At 45.4% G+C, this 23,435-nt stretch overlaps 1 protein-coding gene across 2 annotated transcripts in view; it reads right to left on the bottom strand.

The window, feature by feature from the left end:
• LOC120051029 (receptor-type tyrosine-protein phosphatase mu-like) overlaps positions 1-23,435 on the bottom strand; it is a 315,310-nt gene that overhangs the window by 238,533 nt on the left and 53,342 nt on the right. For both annotated transcript variants that reach the window (XM_038997620.1, XM_038997619.1), the window contains exon 2: positions 15,538-15,660. In XM_038997620.1, the coding sequence (XP_038853548.1) occupies positions 15,538-15,660 (123 nt within the window). The remainder of the gene's footprint in view (positions 1-15,537; positions 15,661-23,435) is intronic.

Here is a 23,435-nt window from a genome sequence, read left to right on the forward strand (position 1 = left end):
TCAGTAAACGACGGAGGGGCCGGCTGCCCAGTGCGGCATGCTGGATGTAATTTGTCTTAATGACTGCGGCGCTCATTTTGGCCGAACGCTGTCAGGTCCTGAACTTGTAGATCATTACTGTGGTTCGATTTCATCCGGAGAGAACCACTCTTCACACCTCCTGTTCCCCCTCCACACAGCCCTCCCAAACCCTCCTCTCCTCCGTCCACCTCGAGCACTCAACTCTGTCCGCTAACATGATTCACTCAGAGGTTGCTCAGAGCGGGGCGAACAAACAATGTTTTCCAAATGGGCGATGTGGAGGCCGTGGCAGCGAGCTCTCTCGCCACTCCAGGATTTGTGCCTCTAATCCCTTCCACATTTTAACGAGGACGAGTTTCAGCAGGTGCTGTGCACCTTGAGGTTAGCCAGAGTCTTAGCTGAGAACCCACTCCCAGAGAGTCTGTGCTGAGCATGCACTTTCGAGCCACAATGTCAAATCAACTCCGACGGAGAACAAAGAAAAAAAAAGTCAAAAAGTGGAGACTTGACAGAAAAGCCTAAATCCTCAACAAGATCCCACTGATTGCTGTGTATTATCAAAACATAGCAAGACTTTTCTGAATCCCCATCTCAAGTTTGTATGTTGGCTATGGTCTCTAAGGATTCAGCCTTTGACACAAAAGTAATTAGTCACCACGAACAACACCCAACGTGCCTACAACTTAAGTTGCAGCAGAAACAACGTGGCACCTGCACTGCCAAGTCAGTGACTAAGTCAAGGTGACAAATGACACAAATTAGCTCCGTTGACCAGTAGTTGTTAATCAGAGTCCATTATGTACAGGTCGTTTCTCCTCAAGTTGGTCAAGGCTGGTCTTTTAAATGGTGTGCGTCTCTTTACCCAGGTCTCCAGTAACCCTGGCCGGTGCTCGTCTCGCACACATTAGAAACTAATAAAGTCTCACAACACGTCAACAGCTTTCGTGGATTGTGTGAACGCTCCCCCTCCAATGTTTCTGCCATGTTGACCATCTGTTTCCTTAGAAACCAACAGATACTGTAGTTCTAGTCAAAATAACAAGGGGGGCATAGGGGTTTGGAAGACTGACACAGAAAAGTAAATTGTGTTCTGATCAGATATGCATTTGCAATAACGTGTGTCGTAAGTTCTCTATTGCGTGGGCCTCGATGTTCACCCCTTCCTTCCTCTGCCATGGTACAGAGGGGATATTTGCAGATATGTGGGAGGTCTTTGTGATAGCAAAGAGCCTGTATCTTTGTGATCTATAAGAGGTATGCAGCCTTCGCTTCAGGGAACAACAGTATCAAGTCAAACCAGTCGATTATTTATGGCTCATTTCCGAAGAGAAGAAACGAGAAGAGGAGCAGTAGTGTCTTTCTTCTGGCACCTCAGAGTTTTCATGGCTTGAGGCTGTGTGTTTGAAACTTGCAGCTGATGGCGTGAATTGTATAGTTGTCAAAGTTTGATTGTGTTATACATTAGGTAGAATCAATAATTCTACATCACATTGATCTCGCGGGTCGTGGTTTTATGATGCAGATTATCAGTAGGTGAATAATGCATCAAGGTTCAGACATTTTTATTGATAGGGCTTCAGGTAGAAGCCCACTGATTATGGAAATTATTATAAAGTTGACTTTGTCCAACATGGCACCCAAAGCAATTTCCTTTCCTCTTTCATAGTGTGAAAGGTTGTCTTTCTCACCTCTTGCCGCTCTCAGCTAGCACAGAGTTAAAGCACACACTGGGCTCAGTAACACATTCCCAAACTCACTCCGCTTTTTCCACCCTTCCCCTGGTGGAAATCTCAGTTAACAGTTGATTTGATTCCGGGTGTCTTTTCTGTATGGCCGGTCCTCGTCTCTTGTATCCTATCCAACTACTATGACAGGGTAAGTGGATCACTCCTGTGGTCGTCTTCCTGAGCTTCAGAGAAGCTTGATTTGACACATTCCTCCTCTTGCCCCCTAGCCTCTCCAACAAACATACATGCACACACACAGGCACAAACACCTGATCCTGATGCCTAAGCATCCAGGTAGGAGGGATGGAGTGGTGGTGGGGGGGGTTTTAGAGTTGAAGATAAATGGAAGCCCTATTTCTTTCATCATTTGGGAATTCTTTGATTTGTTCAATTTAGCCAGGAAATAATGAGCTGTTTTTCCACGGCTGCGGGACAGTCACAGAACGGTCCCTCCTTTTGACAAAAGAAAAGAGCTGAAGTACTCCCCCCTCTCTCAGTACTCGCTTTCAAGTGCCCGTCTTCGATCAGTCATTGCCTTATTAAATTGCTAAACTGAAGATAATGGCTGATAATTGTAGCCCGGTACCTAGGACTCTCCATCTGTGATTCCCGGAGGCCAGACGGAGTGCAGGAGACGTCTGACGCTGAGTCTCATTACCGTAGTGCTGCGATGAAAGGGACTACTTTCACTGAGTACACTTATTACCATTAAAACAAAATCACTTCACTCACTCGAGCTCTCCTCCTCAGAACCCCATCAGGTAGACTTTCCTGGTTGAAGAGAAGTGACGAAAGGAAGTGGACCCCAGGAAATGGGGTCATTTTAAAATATTCACATTCATAATGGTGACTTTTCGCAACAGGTTATGAGAATTAGGTTATGCTTAGGAAGGTTAGAGTAGCTGAAATGCTCTCCTAACCTGCTACGAAAAGTGTTTTCAGGGAGTCCCTTCATATTGTGCTACAGTCTACCAGTGCCAATACTCATAGACACAAGCTGATGCAGACGTGCATACTAACACAGTCTCAAAACACACACTCTCCTATTAAAAGGAGCCAAGGCTGTGATGTGCAGAAGGCTCCGGGGAGGGGGTAAAAAGTAGAGTGATTTACTGGGACTTTTTTCAATTTGTAAAACACTAACCTCGGGCTGCGGCTGTAGCTAGTTCCTTCTCTGTCGCTAGACACTGTTGCTGACTGTGACTGTGGGGAGCACCGGTTTATGGGATGTGACCCTGCAACAAATCATGTTCCAAAGCAGAGGCGGTGGCGGGTGGCACACCCCTGTGCCACCGCGAAGCGCCTCGCTCCTTTACCCCCATTACCGGCCCATCCAATTTAAGGAGGCGCCATCTCAAGCAGAGATGCCCATTTGGAAATTACGCCGTCCCGAAAATGAGACTCGCTCCGCAAACTACTGGGCTGGTGTGGCTCTGGTTATGAAGCCAAGGTGACAGAGATAGCAGAGAAATAAGCCATAAATTGATACAGGGCATAAATTGATATTTTAATTAATACAGAGAGGAGATAGTCCAGCATCACCTGATTCAGAGAGTTTCATTCTCCTCCGGTCCTCGTTATTTCAGGCCATAATTCTCTTTGCGGCAGGGCCAGCCAGCGAAGTTGAACAGCCCTACTGCTAGCAAGATCCATTTAACCAGCCGACAGCGGCTCGACTGGACTCACAAACTGGAAAATCAGACAAATCTAATGCTGCTCACAATCCCCAATAACAAGACAGGGTACATGGAGGGACAATCCCCAATAACAAGACAGGGTACATGGAGGGACAATCCCCAATAACAAGACAGGGTACATGGAGGGACAATCCCCAATAACAAGACAGGGTACATGGAGGGACAATCCCCAATAACAAGACAGGGTACATGGAGGGACAATCCCCAATAACAAGACAGGGTACATGGAGGGACAATCCCCAATAACAAGACAGGGTACATGGAGGGACAATCCCCAATAACAAGACAGGGTTCATGGAGGGACAATCCCCAATAACAAGACAGGGTACATGGAGGGACAATCCCCAATAACAAGACAGGGTACATGGAGGGACAATCCCCAATAACAAGACAGGGTTCATGGAGGGACAATCCCCAATAACAAGACAGGGTACATGGAGGGACAATCCCCAATAACAAGACAGGGTTCATGGAGGGACAATCCCCAATAACAAGACAGGGTACATGGAGGGACAATCCCCAATAACAAGACAGGGTACATGGAGGGGCAAGCTGAAGTATTTAATTACCAGGTCTTGTTTCAGACTGAATTTTTATTTTATTTTACAGGTGACAGAATAAAGACAACAACAAAAAATTGCTCTTCCACATAATTACATTTTTGGAAAGTGGGCCAGAAATACGCATAGCCACTGACTTTCTACAACAGATTCTGTTTAAAAGGTGTGTGGGTAAAAACACTATCGTAATAAAGATTGCTGGCCCGTTTCAGACAGATTCCATTACAATTGTGCCTTATCAACATCCTACGAAGTGGATCTTCACATTGTTTAAAGGTGACACTGCCTGTCAATCTCAGACGGGAGCAGAATGAGAGATAGCAGGTCTGGATCAGTAGGGTAAACAGACATGGGAGAAAGGTGTAAGTTAAGGGAAAGGACGGCCTCTTCCTCTCTGCCAGCCAGACCACAGACTCATTACCATGCTTTGTGGAGTTAGGATGGGAGTCAGCATTGCTCTGGCACTGTTCTAGTTGGTCAATGATAGAATGTTCTCTATTGGAATTTCCCTTTTGAAAAATACTGAACCCTAAAAGGAAGAACACCTCTTCCTTTCCATGGTGTGACAGAAATGAATCACCATATTCACATACCAATCTCACTACTGGCCAGAATAAAATAATTCATCAGGCCATGTGATTGCATGGCAAGGGTTACAGAACGTGAACATCTACCCCTAGCCCACTGCCGCTCATGCTTCTCTTGCACTCCGTGCCCACTCCCCTTTTCCCCGACACAGCCCAACCTCAAGGTCCAGATCAAATCAAGACAGACCCCCCCACCCCAATCCCACATTACAGGACATATGCTGACAGAGAGGTTTCCTGTCGGGGTGGGGGGCTGGGCTGGGACCAGCAGCTGATGGGACATTGCCTGCTCAGTGCAATTGTGTAGAAGAGGGCTCTGTACTTTATTTGTGAGGGAAGGGTTGGGGTGGTGTGTGTGTGTGTGTGTGTGTAGGATTTGTCTAAAGCGTTGACATAGAGGTCTAGTCTGAGAGCCTGTCGTACAACACAAACTCAAAAAGCCTTTGGAAAGTACACAGAAAAAGTGGAAGGACAATAATGTGTTTGTGAGTGAGAGACTTCCTGACTTTGACAAAAATGTGTCCGCCACAGCGGCACAGTTTGCAACTGGCAGCCAAGAGAGAAAGAGTGTCATAATGAACTTGAACACGATATGCAGTGATGCGCGACAAGGGGAGGGCAGGGAGGGGGAGAGATGGTCCCGGTTGGGTCCTCGTAGGCATTATCTGTGTTTGTTTGCGTGGAATTAGTGGGCTAGGTTTTAATTACGGCCATGTGTGCACTGATAGGTGGCTTTGTAATCACAGTCGGTCCCCATGGCAGCAGTGTGAAATAAGCTAGACACACACCCCCACCCCCCAGTGACTGACTGACTGGCGGAGGGGTCGTGTTCAAAGGCCTGACATGATTGGCTGCTCTCACTCATGTGGCCAACACCGATAAGCCTCTAACACGGATATTAACCCGCCGGTTCAGAAGCATCCAGTGTAGCAATGCTCCGTTTTTTTATAAATGATACTCGGTTGATCAGCTGCCAAACAAGATGCCTGGTTCCAGAAACTGACAGATGCTCATCAAAGAAACCTCAGACGGATGGTCTGGCAGCGCGTCTTCAAAGGAAACTTTGAAAACCTGGCCGTCCTCAGTCTATTCAAAAACACAGATCGTCGCTTCTGCAAACGAGCTCACCGATTCCTTAATTGAGTCAATCTCTTCTCCCTTCAATTAAACAACAACCCAATTGAGTTGAGTGAACGGATGAGCCACATTGTTGACCAGTCCTAAGATCCGTCTTCAGATGAATTTTGGGATGAGTTCTTTGATGACTACATGGATGAGTTTTTGGATGAAGGCCATGATGACCCATGAGATGATCTGAGCCTTGTTGGCTGGATATCTAATCATGCCTCAGTAGGTACGGCAGCCTGTGGTGATGACATCTCCAAAAGGGGGCCTTGCTCTGGATCCAGCTTTGCCATGCAGGGAGGCACAATGGGGGCACTGGAGCATGTAGCACCATCATGCACCGCAGCCCGGCTCCAACCAATCACCGCAATGAGCCGAGGGTAGCAATCAGAACCAGGCCATAGGGATGAACAAGGGCAATCCGTAACCTTGCTATGCTAACCTCCACATAACAATGAAGCACAAAGCTTAAAAACAAACATGTCTTTATATACATGTGTAAACAATGACATTGGTTAGGTAACGGTTCCTCTCCCAATGGTATTAGATTGTGCCATCAAACTAGCCTAGCCTATTTAAACCATGCTGGAACTAAAGTTTGAGCTAAAACTATGAAGGAACTTGCTGAAGTCAAGTCACGTACTCTACTTCCACTGTGGCTTCTTGTAACAGCACCCGCTGTATGAAGTACTCAGCTTCAGGTACTAATTGATGAGACAGATGGGAAACAAATAGAATCCGTCGCCTCTGCGTTGGATCAAAATAACAAGGTCATTAGGATTCAACTGGTTATACTAGGCCTGACCAGAACAAAACAAGGAGGAGGGGGGGGGGGGGGGGTGGTAATGGGGGACAGTATGTTTTCCTGCCATAGCCACACAGTCTCCCCTACCCCCCAAATTAGAGTGATAAAGGGGACATAAGCATGACAGCTGCCCGAAATCTGTTTCAAGCCGTCGGCGTGGCGATCAGTGTTAATCACAGAGAGGGGCAGGTAAACCGATAAACAACCCAGTGTGTGTGTGTGTGTGTGCACGGGGCGTGAGCAGGCAGCTCTATCTGAACGCAGGGCAAGGACTGTGCTGTGTGCCTTGACCCGTCTGTAATGTAATAAAGTTGTCTTTATTCACTCGCTGGTCCCAATTACTCCCCCTCGCCCCCGCCATGGGGATCATGTCACCTCCCCAGGGGATGCGCCGGTCCCCCTCTACCCCCTCTCCTCCCACTGCTCTGCATAATGCACTGAAACCTTGCCAAGGGACACGATACCCGTCGTCTCTGCAAACATTGTCTGAGCAATTAGCCGCTGTTCCCGGTGCGTCAGGGAGTTAGCGAGACTGCTGTGAATTCATTTGGGCTGGCAGAGAGGGCAGTAACTGGTAACAAGCCTTTTAGAACAGTCAGACAGATCAGTGTGATAGAGTTCAGAGGTCAGGCTAACCGTGACACACAGAAGCAGGTAGTGAAGTCATGCTGTAGCCCACAGTTGTGGATTGTTCAACCGTCTGAACAAACCTCAGACAAACCTGAAAAGCAGGAGTGACGTGTACAGTACCATGACTGGATATCCAAGGCCTTTAAATACAGTAATGCACTGGTTTAATTTCAGCCCTGTAGCAAAAGGCTTGGCGCAATATGTTGCATTTACACTGGTGAGTAGCTGTCCAATGAATGATCCCACAGACAGATTGCAGCTCCAAAACATTGGCGGTCATCACTGACATGAAGGAGGCTGGAGTCCAGCGTTTCCTTCCAAAGACGGACTTTGTTTATTAGCCACCCTTTGATTAAAATCCTAACATCCAGGGTGGTGGATACAAACAAGGGCTCTAGTTTCAGTTTCAGAGCAGAGGCGGCGGACGCTTCAGACTGTCTTACTGAGTCTGGGCCTTGCATACACAGTACAGAGGAGAGATTGCGCAAGCAACAGAACCAGCCATTCTCAGAGGTAGGCAGCCATATTATTTCAGTCACCGCTTTTGAAGGTGTACTGCTGTGTCTGATATACGCTTACAATACTGCATGGAAGGAATGTGGTTGTGAGGTCGCTTTGACGCGTAACAACTTGAATTGTCAGTCACATGAAAGCAGGTCTCTGTGCATAGATGAACTGGGAGCAGCTGTGTCTGCCCTGATAACAAACAAGCCATATTTAAAATATTAATAACAGGAGCACTACGCAGACTCTGGTCGCCCCCTCGAATAATAACGATTCATAAATCATGTCTACTGGCCAGGCAGTGTGCATTTAAAGCGGTCTGTCTCACTGTCGCCTTTCACCCTCTACTGTAATTAAGGGACAGTTCTGGTTGGAGCCAATCAATCTGTGGTGCGAGCCAGGATACTCTGTCGTGGTCGCCTTGGCAGCTCCCATTTCTGCAGCGAGTGTGACTGATAAGGGTCGTATCCCGCAGGCCTCGGATGGTGGAACCCAAAGCAGATCATTGTGTATTCAGCAGTAAACACATTTTCATATTTATTCTCTGTCCCTCTTTACATGTATTGATGCCAGTGTGATGCACAGTTGAGTGCAGCGAATGCTATTTATATGGGTTAACATTGAAGGTCGAACCATTACAGTGGTGAGAGGAAAAGGACTAATCTGAATATGTTAAACTAAATCCATGTAAGGCCATGTGTGGTATTAAAATAGAGTTAACCGAGATTACCGTGGAAAATCATTATTAAGAGACTGTCTGTGTCTGTTTTAGCACTAAGTGAAAATACTCAAGCCACATCAGAAAAGTACAGTACTAGTTTCTGATGTGACTATAAGCCTAAGAGCATCAACCGAAAAATAATAACACAAAAAGCCTGGAAAGAAATGGCAAATATTATTTTCCACATTTAATTTGAGGTAGTGTGTTTATTGACAGTCCGCCCACAGTCAGAGCCAGTAATACCCTGCCAAAGCCCAGGCCTCTTTTCTGCTGAAAGGAGTGGTTCTTTTCTCTGTCGCAGCGCAGGAAAAAGGTATTAAACACAGATTATTGTTTTTCATGGGCTTAGCCGGGGAAACATGCTCCCTGCAATTAAATTGTCGTAGTAGCAGAATTGGGGAGTTGTGTAGCGAGGGGAAAAAAACAAAAACAAACAATAGCTTCTTAGCTCTGTCACTGCCAACCAATCACAGAGCGAGTCTCGACAGACTCAGATTAGATATTTGCTGACCTGGACAGTTCATATCAGGTCATGAACATGGAGAGCAGAGAGGCAGGATTGGGTCTAGAATGAGAAACATTAAAACATTTATCAATCGAAACCTTGCCCAGGTCAATATACATCTGGATTTGATTTATATATTATAAAGTCCTGTTGGAGCTGGCTGCAATAACAACGGTTCAAATAGGCCTACATACCATACGGCCGAGGTAAAAGCAGTAAAGGTAAAAGCAGACTAGGTAAAAGACTGGGAATACAGATATGCACCTGTTGGTCACAGATACCTTTAAAACAAAGGTAGGGGAGTGGATCAGAACCAGAATAGGGGAGTGGATCAGAACCAGAATAGGAGAGTGGATCAGAACCAGAATAGAGGAGTGGATCAGAACCAGGCATTGGGTGTTTCTCAATAATGCATACTACCATGCTCCAAGTGCATTCTCCGGGTACGTTCTCTTGAGTACGTTCTTGTGAGTACAAGAGTGTGGAGAACGCATAAAACATATTTGAGAAGCACTCACACTCCCCCTACTGTATTACCTCACGCTGCATCTCCCATTCACTGAACCTTCTTCCAGCCAGGACAATGGCAACAATAGGGACTAAACAAGACATACACAAAGCAAACATTTTACTTCATAATTATCAGCTAGATATATGTGATGAAAATTATTCATGGTTAGCTAGCTAGCTAGCCAGCCAGTTAAGCCTATTGACTTACTATCTACTTACCCATTCACTGAACCTTCCTTCTTCTAGCCAGGACAATTGCAATAGATGAAACAAGATATACACAAAGCAAACGTTTATGTTAATCGTAATAATGTAGCTAACCAGATAGTATAATAGGCAACAATGACCTAAAATCAATGTTATCCAAGGTAGATGTCAATTATTTGTGGGTAGCTAACTAACAATTCTTTCTGGCCAAGTTCAGCTAACCAGTTAATAAATACATGCTGTGTTAATTAAGGTATCAAACTAAAATATTGTAGTCAGGCAACATATGTGATGATGTGAATAGGCAACATTTAATTCTGAAGTCGGAGTATATTTTCTCTTGCTTCAGTCATTGACTTTAAGAAAATGTGAGTCATTTTTTACGTGGTTGCATCATGTTCCTTTGAATACTTTCCGTTGAAGCTTGCATCGATGCGTGCTTCAAAATAAATTATGCACACAAACGGAGTACGCATTCAAGTGCCTTCCCTGCGCCATTTCGCATACTTTGAGTCGGACTCATACGCCGACCCTGCCGTGCTCCAATTTGCGTGCTCGGAGCACGGTAGTATCCAGTTTGTGAAACACCCAGTATCAGGTGTGACTACCATTTGCCTCATGCAGCACGACATATCTCCTTCATATTGAGTTGATCATGCTGCTGATTGTGGCCAGTGGAATGTTGTCCCACTCCTCTTCAATGGCTGTGCAAAGTTGCTGGATATTGGCAGGAACTGGAACACGCTGTCGTACACGTTGATTCAGAGCATCCCAAACATGCTCAATGGGTGACATGTCTGGTGAGTATGCAGGCCATGAAAGAACTGGGACATTTTCAGCTTCCAGGAATTGTGTACAGATAATTGCGACATGGGGTCTTGCATTATCATGCTGAAACATGAGGGGATGTTGGCGGACGAATAGCACGGCAGTGGGCCTCAGGATCTCATTACGGTAACTCTGTGCATTCAAATTGCCATCGATAAAATGCAATTGTATTTGTTGTCCGTAGCTTATGCCTGCGCATACCCTAACCCCACCGCCACAATGGGTCACTCTGTTCGCAATGTTGACATCAGCAAACGCTCGCCCACACAACACCATACACGCTGTCTGCCATCTGCCCGGTACAGTTGAAAACAGGATTCATCCGTGAAGGGCACACTTCGCCAGCATGCCAGTGGCCATCGAATGTGAGCATTTGCCCACTGAAGTCAATTACAATGGCGAACTGCAGTCAGGTCAAGACCCTGGTGAGGATGACAAGCACGCAAATGAGCTTTCCTGAGACGTTCTTTTGACCGTTTGTGCAAACCCCCAATTTCAGCAACTGTCCGGGTGGCTGGTCTCAGAAGATCCCACAGGTGAAGAAGCCGGCTGTGGAGGTCCCAGTCTGGCGTGGTTACACGTGGTCTGCGGTTGTGAGGCCAGTTGGACGTACTGCCAAATTCTTTCTTTTTTTTAAAGTCAGGCGGCTTATGGTAGAGAAATGAACATAAAATTCTCAGGCAACAGCTCTGGTGGACATTCCTGCATTTCCGCATGCCAACTGCACAATCCCTCAAAACTTGAGACATCTGTGGCTTGAGCTGCACCTGTGTTATGATCATGTAGTTTAATCAGCTTCTTTACCTGCAACACCTGTCAGGTGGACAGATTATCTTGGCAAAGGAGAAATTCTCACTCACAGGGATGTAAACAAATGTGTGCACAACATTTCTGAGAAAGAAGCTGTTTGTGCGTACGGACAAATTCTGTCATCTTTCACTTTACATGTTGCGTTTATATTGTAGGGAGTAGGGAGCATTACCATGACTCTTTCAGAGTTACTGTACAAGGACCCACTGACACCGTCTGTGAATAGACCAGCTGTGTATGATGACAAAATTACATTATGAAATTTACCAGTTAGAATGCTCCACTGGAGCGTGTAAATCTAGTCATGTACCCTAGATCAACCGCTAAAAAAGTAGTATGACACTTTTACTATTTTAAAACACAATATTATTGACATTCATCTCAGAACCAAAAAGTGAACAGTATTTGAGCTGTGCGAGGAAAGAGAGAGTGCAAATTGCACACAGCACTGAGGCAATTACCTCATTTGTGCAAACTATGAACGTTATCTGGATTTCGAAAGGGGGGAGAGAGAGAGCAAGAGTAGAGCGAAAGAAAGAAAAAAACATCACATCAACATCACATGCTCCCCGCTCCCACACACTGAAGGAAGAAGTAGCTCAGTACAGTAAACCCAGATCTGATAGGCCAGCTAGGTCAGCAGTTACATGGGTCATTCACTTTTAACCTTCTTTCCACGGTGGCGCTCGCATTACACAAAGCTGGAATAACACGCTAGTCACAGCAGTACGATAGGATTCTTTCATTAGAGCAGAACAGCACGGTCATCTGACTTAGCCCTACTGCACTCTCACAGGTTATTAACGTTTCCACAGTACAGACAACTTTACTGGGGGTTTGGATACACCGGGAGTCTGTTTGCTGACAGTGAGATCGCTCTGCGTTCGACTGTTGATGGATGAGGAGAGTAGTGGCGTGCAATAATGCCATTTCAGAATGAGTTCCCTCCGTCACGCTGCAAAGCGATACTTGTCGGTGTAATGCATGATGGGACTGTTACGGAAGGGATGTGTGAACGTCTGTGTTTTGCCCACTCACGGTTTGCCTCTCACCCAGACAGAGACCCTATTATTCACCAGCTTATGTTTCCCTAGATATGGGGGGCTGTACCTGAATATGGGTCCATCTTTTACACGTCATCTAAAAAGGCACGCCGGCAAATGCAGAGGTGGTTTGTCCATTAGTGAAGCCACTTTCCTCCCCTTTGGTCTTAAATAAAAAAATGTTTTACTAGGGCTGGTTCTCTTTGTGGACACCAAGGAACATTTGATTTGATTTTACAGACATGTTTACAACGTGACCATCAGAAGGTTAAATGAGGAGAAAACTTAACGGTATCTCGCCACTTCTGTTCTCCATCTGAAACAAACAGTAACGTTTTGCCCAAGATGAATTGCCAACAGAGACGTAATGGGTTCAGAATTGCGTTATCTACACGGGAGACAAAGTCGGACACTCTCCGAGGCTACTTGACCACATTACAACCTTGTATTGAAGAGCTCCGAGTCAATTCCATCTCCATCCTTTTGGTAACGGAGGAAGTCCGAAGTCAAGCATTTGGATTTACCACGCCATTAGCGCTGGTTGGATCTCAGAGAGATGCAGCAGGATAGATAAACCCTAAAAGCAACAAAGTGGGTTTACACCTGTTATGGCAGTAGGTGGGGAATAATTTCAAGCCTCAGAAAGACAGCAAGTCTGGTAACTAGATACAGCCAACAGACTGGGAGACCGTGAGGTCCAGTCAGTGAGTTCTGAGACTGACTCTGACGGCCAGCCTCATCCAAGGAGCCGTGCTGTGTTGATGGGTTTGAGCTCTTTGGCCACTCTTCAAACGCCTCAGAGCCATAGGTCAGGATGATTGAGATACTAACATGGCATGTATAACCTCTGTTCTATTGTGTCCAGTCAGTGTGTCCCTCTGACATGTTATAAGACACCCTAGGGTGTAGCTACACCCACTTACAACCCTCCCCCTACATCTCAGCAGGTGGCTATGGGCCATCAGGGTCAGAGGTCATTCAGACCTAGATTTCATGTCAGGCCAGTGGCCATTGTGTCCTTCTTGCCCTCAAGTGCCTTTCCCCAGACCTCGCCGTGCTTGGCCCACTTCCTCAAACAGGGGTCATAGGACTTCTTATGGCTCTTAATTAGCACTCTATCTCCCAGAGCAGAGAACACAGCCACCCCCCTGTCCTCTCCTGGATGGAAGGCAGACATGATAGAAATAGAATTACTTCTATGAGCAAGACATAACGTAATGTGGCCTGGTGGAAACATTTGGATATAGAACTTAGCTGTAAGACGAGAGGGGGAATATATAGTCCTACTATTACGACAGGCCACTCCTTAATCATACACGAATATGTAATACTGACTGGCACAGGCCCAACTGACATAACCTGTTATACATAGAGAGAGATATATAAATCTCAACAGTTGTCAGTTGCGCTCAAATTAGCTTTGAGCATTTACTATACCAAAAAACATTCACACGTTCGCATGACATCGCCCTAACTGGCCGCTGACAACAATGCAGCGTGAGGGGTGAGTACATTTTTTTTTTAAAGGTAGAAGCTTGATTTATTGCTCTCCGCAGCACCTACATACTCCGGTGTGTAAATCACAGCAAAGGATATTGAGGGTAGGCAATAACGGGGGGGGGGGGGCAGCTGCAATCAGAGAGAAGGGATGCTCCTTAGAGAAAACAATATGATGCTAATGCAGTGGCCTCTGGACCGCCACAACCAGAGTTCCGTCGCCATAGCGGGTGTCAATTAAAAAGGTCCTGGAGCCAGGGCCTGACTATGTCACAGCCCTCTGCCGAGCCACGCTTTAAACTTACGCCGCCTCCCCATTGTAGCCACATAAATCACCCTTCCAATGGAAAAGTAAACACCTCCCCGTCTTCCCTGGCTATGTCAGGTCATTTCTCAGACAGAGAGGGCATTGGACGATGGACGTGGAGTAGGTGGGAAAGAGATGAAATTAGCAAATGTCCAGGTAATTAATTCTAGCCTGGCTGTCAGTTGGCAAGCTGGATGAGAGCAGAGAAAGTGAGAGCGAAGAGATGTGGCTTTCATGCGAATTGGGCCTCTGATTTATCAGATTTAAGAGGGAAAACAGGGGTCCATTTGTCCAAAGGCGTCACCTTTGTTATCGAGTGACTGAGTGGCCTCCTCTTCATCCTCAGTCAATTATCAAAGGGTGCTAGTCGATTCCCTTTGTGGCAATTACTCTTCCGTTTGAAATTGAGGAAGCGATCAATGCTGTGCCGGGGGAGCTCATTGTACAGCAAATGAAAGAGGCATTGAACATTTCTTAAATGTATTTCAATGTCATTGTGGAGGAGATTCAATTTATGTGAAATAATTGAAGAGCATCTGACAAGGGGTTCTTGTTTTTTTTATTTTTTTTATCAGAAATGGCAACTAAAACATGATATATGAAAGAGCATTTTAATTCTATTTTATCTATGAAATAGGCTCTGACAATAGCTCTACAAAATCAAACATTAAATTGTTGGCGTTTCAAGCCACAGCTACATACGGACAAACTGCACAACAAAAACTGTGTTCATGAAATTCATCAGATTTAAAAGGAAGCTGTTTGTTAACCCTGTATATGAAAAAAATATATAATAATTACCCTGGACATCATTAATCTCTAGTGTAGCTAAATCTTCCTCTGGCAACTATTGGGCTAGATGTTAATCAATAACCAGCACTAACCGGCCTGCAGAGGCATTGTAAACACATCATTCCTCCATGAATACCATAGATGAATCCACACTGGCTGTGCCGTCGGAGACTATAGACCGTTTCATCCTGTGCTCATTCTATCCACAGAAACCTCTGCTCACACAGAAGAGCCACTGTCTTGTAGACCTCATTAGAAAGGTCAAAGCGGGTGCCATCACTAAGCTATTTCTCAACGTTGGCACAACATTTCACTGCGACTATTGCTGCCCCATCGAAGTGAGGTGATGAGTTGCGGGCCCAACAAAGGGAGAGTAATGACATTGAATACAGCCCAATGCTGAGCAGAGTGTAAATCTGCCACGTTTCCTTTAAGAGAGTAAACATTCAAAAGGAACCACCTTATCTGTAGAAGAGATCACAGTCATACCCAGTTGGGGGATTTTCTCTTTGGGAGACGTTCCCTTGATAATACAATAAGAGCAAATGCTTAGTGCTGAGTGAGTGGGTCATTGGGTTGAATGGGTTCTCTGTTTTTCAGGGGCTTTCTGTTTGGGTGGGGAGGGGGAGGGGTGAGAAAGAGGAAGAGGATGAAGACTGACCCGTGGGCATCCAGGGGTTGGGCGACGGCCTCTCCATGGTGTTAGCCTGCTCCCATTCAAAGTCATCGTCCTTACCCTGGCTGTAGCCGCATGCCGTGTAGGGCCCCTCAAAGTTACAGTCACCTGAGGAATACAACAAAATAGGATTTAGAACCAGTGCTGGAGTAACACAGCACATTCAATAAGGCATACTGTGTAGTTCATGTAAGAGTGGGACAGAGGGAGAGAAATAGAAAAAAATTCAACACTGGCAGAAAGAGAGAGAAAATACAAGGAAGCAAATTATAGAATACAACTCCTGTAGCTTTGTCTGCAGTAATACATACACTATACATCTAAACGTATGTGGACACACCTTCAAATTAGCAGATTCGACTATTTCAGACATTGGCATTAGAATGGTCTTACTGAAGAGCTCAGTGACTTTCAACGTGGCACCGTCATAGGATGCCACCTTTCCAACAAGTCAGTTCATCAAATTTCTGCCTAGCTTCCCCGGTCAAATGTAAGTGCTGTTATTGTGAAGTGGAAACGTCTAGGAGCAACAACGGCTCAGCCGTGAAGTGGTAGGCCACAGAAGCACACAGAATTGGACTGCCGAGTGCGGAGCGTGTAAAAATAGTCCTCGGTTGCAACACTCACTACAGAGTTCCAAACTGCCTTTGGAAACAACGTCAGCACAATAACTGTTAAAATCGGGATCTTCATGAAATGGGCTTTCATGGTCGAGCTGCCACACACAAGCCTAAGATCACCACGCGCAATGCCAAGCGTCGGCTGTAGTGGTGCAAAGCTCCCTGCCATAGAACTCTGGAGCAGTGGAAACGCGTTCTCTAGAGTGATGAATCATGCTTCACCATCTGGCAGTCTGATGGACTAATCTGGGTTTGGCAGATGCCAAGAGAACGCTACCTGCCCGAATGCATAGTGCCAAGTTTGGTGGAGGAGGAATAATGGTCTGGGGCTGTTTTTCATGGTTCAGCCTAGGCCCCTTAGTTCCAGTGAAGGGAAATTTTAACGCTACAGCATACAATGACATTCTAGACGATTCTGTGCTTCCAACTTTGTGGCAACAGTTTGGGCAAGGACCTTTCCTGTTTCAGCATGACAATGTCCCTGTGCAAAAAGTGAGTTCAATACAGAACCCTGTGTGGAAGAACTTGACTGGTCTGCATAGAGCCCTGACCTCAACCCCATCAAACAACTTTGGGATGAATTGGAATGCCGACTGAGCCAGACCTAATCGCCCAACATCAGTGCCCGACCTCACTAATGCTCTTGTAGCTGAATGGAAGCAAGTCCCCGCAGCAATGTTCCAACATCTAGGCCTCCCGAGTGGCGCAGTGGTCTATCGCAGTGTTAGCTGTGCCACTAGAGATTCTGGGTTAGTGTCCAGGCTCTGTCGCAGCCGGCCGCGCAATTGCCGCACAATTGGCCCAGCGTCTTCCAGGTTAAAGGGGGGTTTGGCCAGCAGGGATGTCCTTGTCCCATCGCGCACTAGTAACTCCTGTGGTGGGCCGGGTGCAATGCACGCTGACACGGTCGCCAGGTGTATGGCGTTTCCTCCCACACATTGTTGCGGCTGGCTTCCGGGTTAAGCGAGCATTGTGTCAAGAAGCAGTGCGGCTTGGCAGGGTTGCGTTTCGGAGGACGCACGGCTCTCGACCTTCGCCTCGTTGCAGCGATGGGACAAGACTAACTATCAATTTGGATATCATGAAATTGAGGAGAAAAAGGGGTAATAAAATAAAAAAATTATCTAGCGGGAAAGCCTTCCAAGAAAAGTGGAGGCTGTTATAGCAGCAAAGGGGTACCAACTCCATATTAAATGGCCAAGATTTTGGAATGCGATGTTCGACGAGCAGGTGTCCACATACTCTTGGTTATCTAGTGTTGTACAGTAGCATAGGCTTTCCAATGTCATCACAGCCACTACAGGTCATGCTACCATCGGAACTACCACTATGAGGCTGTCAAAAAGCTCACCACACACCCACAAACGCCTAATAGTAACAGGCAAACCTGACATTATGACAACCACAGACAGAGGAACACCACAACTTCAGCTTCTACCACAACTTGACAACCGTCCTGAGAACACTTTCAGATTTCCCTGTCACAACTGCTTCTAACTGATATCTGTATACCTGGCAGTAGCCATGGAGGGAAGCCGGCTTTGATTGGATTCAACTTCCACTTACATGAATATAACAGGTCAGGTAGAATATAAATACGCTGCTATGTGCAATGTCCTCTGTGTATAAACAAGTTCTGAGGTGATTGAACAAAGGCCTGCCTTTGTAATAAATAAAAAAAGTCCGGCTGAGAGCATCGCTCACATATTGTTCAGAACCCAGTGTGACATTCAGTAAATTGACAGAGGATTTACACACACAAAACATATCAACCACATATCGTGGAAGGAGTAAATAAAGCAAGGCAAAAAGCTCAGTATTGCCATATTCAAAGAGGAAGTGGGTAAATCCCCGCCTTTCCATGTGCTTACCCTTAAGCGGTGTTTCTTTGGCTGCACGGGTGTGATTCAATTCCTTGAAAAGACGGCGGATAAATATATTTTAGCGACACCATGGGCTTTGACGTCTTGTCAAGGTTTAGATGTAATGACTCTGAGATGCATGTAATTTAAGCGCTTGTTGTGTACTGTGCGGGGGGAAAACTGATCGCCTACCAGGCAGCAACAACACCGACAAAAAACATTTTTCTGAGCTGCTTTGCTCTGATTTTGACAGAAGCGTGTATTATCTCTGCATTCTGATGCCATTTCGTTTCTACATGAACAACTAGTCATTTGGGCTTTCAGAGACAGGATGAAGTGATAAGCTTGTTGTCTTTGGTGCTGAGAGAAACTTATTGTCATGTCTACTGTACACAACATATCCGAGAGCAGAGATTCAAAGGGTAACATCAGAGACTATCAAAGAGTGGAAACTATAGGGGGGATTTCCAACAGGATCACAAGCCTCGATTTAAAACACGGTCAACAATTAGATGCCTTGTAGCACACTGCAACTAGACTAGTAGGTCAAAGACCAAGCAGGCAATGCTAATCAGTTAGTGTACCATGTCACACCTACATGTTGGTAATATGAAACAACACTGAGAACATTCAACTGATACATTACAGGGACCATGGCACACGAAACACAGATCGGTAGTCAGGAAGAGAGATGTTTAGGCCTATTCTGCTGTTTACACTGCTGCATCTGCAGCGCACACATACACAAAAAACACATACACAGGTCCATATCAAAAGGGAGAGAAAAAAAATAGCCAGTGAATGTGATGTTGTGTTCTCTATTGAAATGACTGGAAGCAGCGTGGTGCTAGTGGAGTCAGCGAGCAGGGAGAGTGACTTGCAGGCGATAGCTCTTTCATTCATCGCCACTGGTGGCCCGCCACTGTGTCCTTACCCCACGATGGTAGAATCAATTTACTTGGACCCACGTCGAGCCATTAAATCCACACGCACAGAATGCAGAGAGAGGTGGAAACATTCAGCAACAAAGATATTTAGCCCATTCTATTCACCCCTCAGAAAAAAGCTGCTCTTCCCTTCCCCATGGGGAGACTGGATAGTGCTATTTAAAAAATTACTCAGCGGTGAGGAGCAACAGTTTTTAAAATCTCGCTCCTCCCGTTATCGGCAGACGCAGACGGCAGGTCGCAGGGCCTTTTCCCCGGAACACGCTGTTTCGGGGGTTAAGATTACAACGCTGTGATTATATTTTGACGACGGGGAGGTAAACACACATTTACTATTTGGCGGTGTGGGCAGTTCGCCGGTTTAATAATGACCCGCTGATATGAGGCGGACAGAGAGACTACAAACTGAAAGGCAATGTTCTCGCAGCTGCTTAAGTTTGATATCCTACCTGTGGCAGGGGAGTCTCTGATTGACCTATGAGATATTTTAAGGGTCATTTTGCACTACTGTGTTTTTAAACCTTTTCTATTCAATGCTGTCTGCTATTGATACTGGTCATGTAATGTAATTCAATAGGGCCATGCGCTCTGGTCACTCTTCTGGCAACAACTCAGGTCTGCTCTAATGTAAGAGGGATGGTACTGCATGTGTCCAAGGCCCTGCTTTGAATGGGTTGGACAAAGACCAGACATCCCTGGTGGATTGTTCTTGGGTTCCTGCAATTTGCTTTGACACCTTGACATTAAAATGATGCCAAGAGGCATACCATTTTTTATTTGAAGGCGACCAATGAATTATGTCACACGCATCAAACACAACCTTACCGTGAAATGCTTACTTACAAGCCCTTAACCAACAATGGAGTTCAAGAAAATATTTGCTAAATGAACTAAAGTTGAAAAAATATATAAAAACAATAAGATTATATAACAATAACGAGGCTAAATACAGGGGTTATCGGTACAGAGTCAATGTGCAGGGGTACAGATTAGTTGAGGTAATTTGTACTTGTAGGTAGGGGTAAAGTGAATATGCATAGATAATAAACAGTGAGTAGCAGCAGTGTAAAAACAAAGGGAAGGGTCAATAGTCCAGGTGGCCATTTGATTAATTGTTAAGTCTTATGGCTTGGGGGTAGAAGCTGTTAAGGAGCCTTTTTGGACATAGACTTGGTGCTCCGGTACCACTTGCCATGCGGTAGCAGAGATAACAGTCTATGACTTGGGTGACTGGAATCGGACAATTTTTGGGGTCTTCCTCTGACACCGCCTAGAATATAGGTCCTGGATGGCAGGAAGCTTGGCCCCAATGATGTATTGGGCCATACACACTACCCTTTGTAGCGCCTTACGGTCGGATGCCGAGCAGTTACCATACCAGGCGGTAATGCAACCTGTCAGGATGTTCTCGATGGTGCAGCTGTTTAACTATTTGAGGATCTGGGGACACATGCCAAATCTTATAAGTCTCCTGAGGAGGAAAAGGAGTTGTCTGCCCTCTTCACAACTGTCTTCGTGTGTTTTCACAATGATAGTTTGTTGGTGATGTGGGCATCAAGGAACTTGAAAAACTCTCGACCCGCTCCACTACAGCCCCATCGATGTAATGGGGGTGTGTTAAGCCATCCTTTTCCTGTAGTCCACGATCATCTCCTTTGTCTTGCTCACATTGAGGGAGAGGTGACCTAACACCACACTGCCAGGTCAGTGACCTAACACGACATTGCCAGGTCACTGACCTCCCAATAGGCTGTCTCGTTGGTGATCAGGCCTTCCACTGTTGTCGTCAGCAAACTTAATGATGGTGTTGGAGTCATGCTTGGCCACGCAGTCGTGGGTGAACAGGGAGTACAGGAGGGGACTAAGCGTGCACCCGAGGGGCCCCTGTGTTGAGGATCAGTGTGGCAGATGTGTTGTTGCCCACCATTACCACCTGGGGGGCGGCCCGTCAGGAAGTCCAGGATCCAGTTGCAGAGGGAGGTGTTTAGTCCCAGACTGTTGGTCTTGGCATTGTACTGCGAATAGCAATTTAACTCAACTTCACTCCATCACCTCCCATTTTGTTTGGTGTAGCAAGACACAGACGACAACACAACAATAGATCTTTAGAACACAGCGTCTTCAGAAAGTATTCACACACCTGGACTTTTTCCACATTTTGTTGCGTTACAAGGTGGGATTCAAGTCAAAACTGTAACTAGGCCATTCAGGAACATTCAATGTCTTGGTAAGCTCCTCGTGTATATTTGGCATTGTGTTTTAGCTTATTGTCCTGCTGAAAGGTGAATGTGTCTCCCAGTGTCTGTTGGAAAGCAGACAACCAGGTTTCTCTATGATTTTGTTTAGCTCTATTCTGTTTATTTTTATCCGACAAAACTGCCTAGTCCTTGCAGATGACAAGCATGACATGATGCAGCCACCACTATGCTTGAAAATATGAAGAATGGTACTCCGTGATGTGTTGGTTTTGCCCCAAACATAAAACTTTGTATTCAGGACAAAAAGTTAATTGCTTTGCCACATGTTTTGCAGTTTTACTTTAGTGCCTTGTTGCAAACAGGATGCATGTTTTGAAATTTTTAATCTGAACAGGCTTCCTTTTCACTCTGTCAATTAGGTTAGTATTGTGGCGAAACTACAATGTTGTTGATACATCCTCGGCTTTCTCCTATCACAGCCATTAAACTCTGTAAATGTTTTTAAGTCACCATTTGCATCGTGATGAAATTCCTAAATGGTTTCCTTCCTCTCTGGCAACTGAGTTAGGAAGGACGCCTGTATCTTTGTAGTGACTGTATTGCTACACCATCCAAAAGTGTAAATAATAACTTCACCATACTCAACGGGATATTCAATGTCTTCTTTTTTTATTTTCAATCTGCCAATAGGTGCCCTGCTTAGCGAGGCATTGGAAAACCTCCCTGGTCTTTGCGGTTGAATCTGTGTTTGAAATTCACTTACAGATAATTGTAGGTGTTGAGTACAGAGGTAGTCATTCAAAAATCATGTTAAACACAATTATTGCACACAGATCGAGTCCATGCAACTTATTATGTGACTTGCTAAGCAAATGTTCACTCCTAAACGTATTTAAGCTTGACATAACAAAGGGGTTAAGAAGCGCGGTTTGGCGGGTCATGTTTCGGGGGACGCATGACTCGACCATCGCCTCTCCTGAGCCAGTTGGGGAGTTTCAGATTTGAGACAAGATCGTAATTCGATCGAATTTGGGGAGAAAAAGGGAGTCAAATAAATAAAAAGAATAATAAAAATGTAAAATAAAATCTTAAATTTGCACAATGTCTCTCGTTCACATTCACTTGGAAATGTCTAAACTCACCAAAAACCTACCTATATATGTTTAACTTTATGAGATGGATTGCCGGTCTTTGCATGTTGTTTATTTTCATTTGCACTTGATGGCATATTTAGCTAGCAGCCTCCATTCGCTATTACTTGTGCAAATTATATTAGCACTCTGGGCTTTTTAGCATTTTTTTGGGGGCACCCCTTGTGTACTAAACCGGTAATACCATAAATCCCGGGATGAGAGAAGGACGGTATGACTATATGAACATCTGGATCCCACCCAACCCTACTCTCCAGAGCCAGTCTGGCAAAAAGTAAATGTGTGGACAGCCAGTTGAATTGATCCCTCTGCAAATGAGTGAGCAATACTTTAGCGAGACGTTGGGGTGTACATGAAAGGGTCTGACGGTGCCTCAAAGGACCCAATCTCCCTCCATCCTCCTCGATCGATAACGCTTCTTCCCGGTCATCTTCTCTGCCTTTCAAGAAGAAAATAAAACAAGCAAACAGACCAAAGCTACACTAAAGCCGGTACAAGATTTATGTGGTAAATATTTCAGATTTCTGTGTGAGAGGCGCTCCATTGGCCTTTATAGTCTGATATGTTGTGCATTTTTAAAACTCCAGTCTTTTCATGGCATTGAGCCACCGGCCACAATCAATAATCCTCCTCCTCATGATGGAACCCATTCCTCCAAAGTTTTTCCTTAAAAGGGCTTTTATTGTTGGACCCGGTACCACTACAGTAGTTATTCTTAAACAGAGGATGTGGTTCACGTTGTTATTTTTTATAATTCTGGAAAGTTTGTGCATTTGTGTCTGACTAAAACTGCCACTTTTGTTGCCTGATAAATCTATTACACACCAACAGTATTGAGAAAAACTGCCTAAACAAGCAAACTATAAATAAATGTGATGTCCATCACCACAACAACAACAAAAAATGCAATGGCAGTTCTTGATAAGGAGTCATACCCATAAGCCTACCTGCTTGTGTCCTGATAAATTCAACAATGCAAGGCCTGAGCAGATGTGGTTCGTACCCATTCCCTATCCTAGCAGCGCCTGTTCCACCAGTAACAGCTTCCTATATAACAGGTAATTCCACACAGAGATGGTAGAAATAATACCATCCTCCTACCCCA

Source organism: Salvelinus namaycush, chromosome 7 (assembly GCF_016432855.1).
Source record: "Salvelinus namaycush isolate Seneca chromosome 7, SaNama_1.0, whole genome shotgun sequence".
Taxonomy (NCBI): Eukaryota; Metazoa; Chordata; class Actinopteri; order Salmoniformes; family Salmonidae; genus Salvelinus; species Salvelinus namaycush.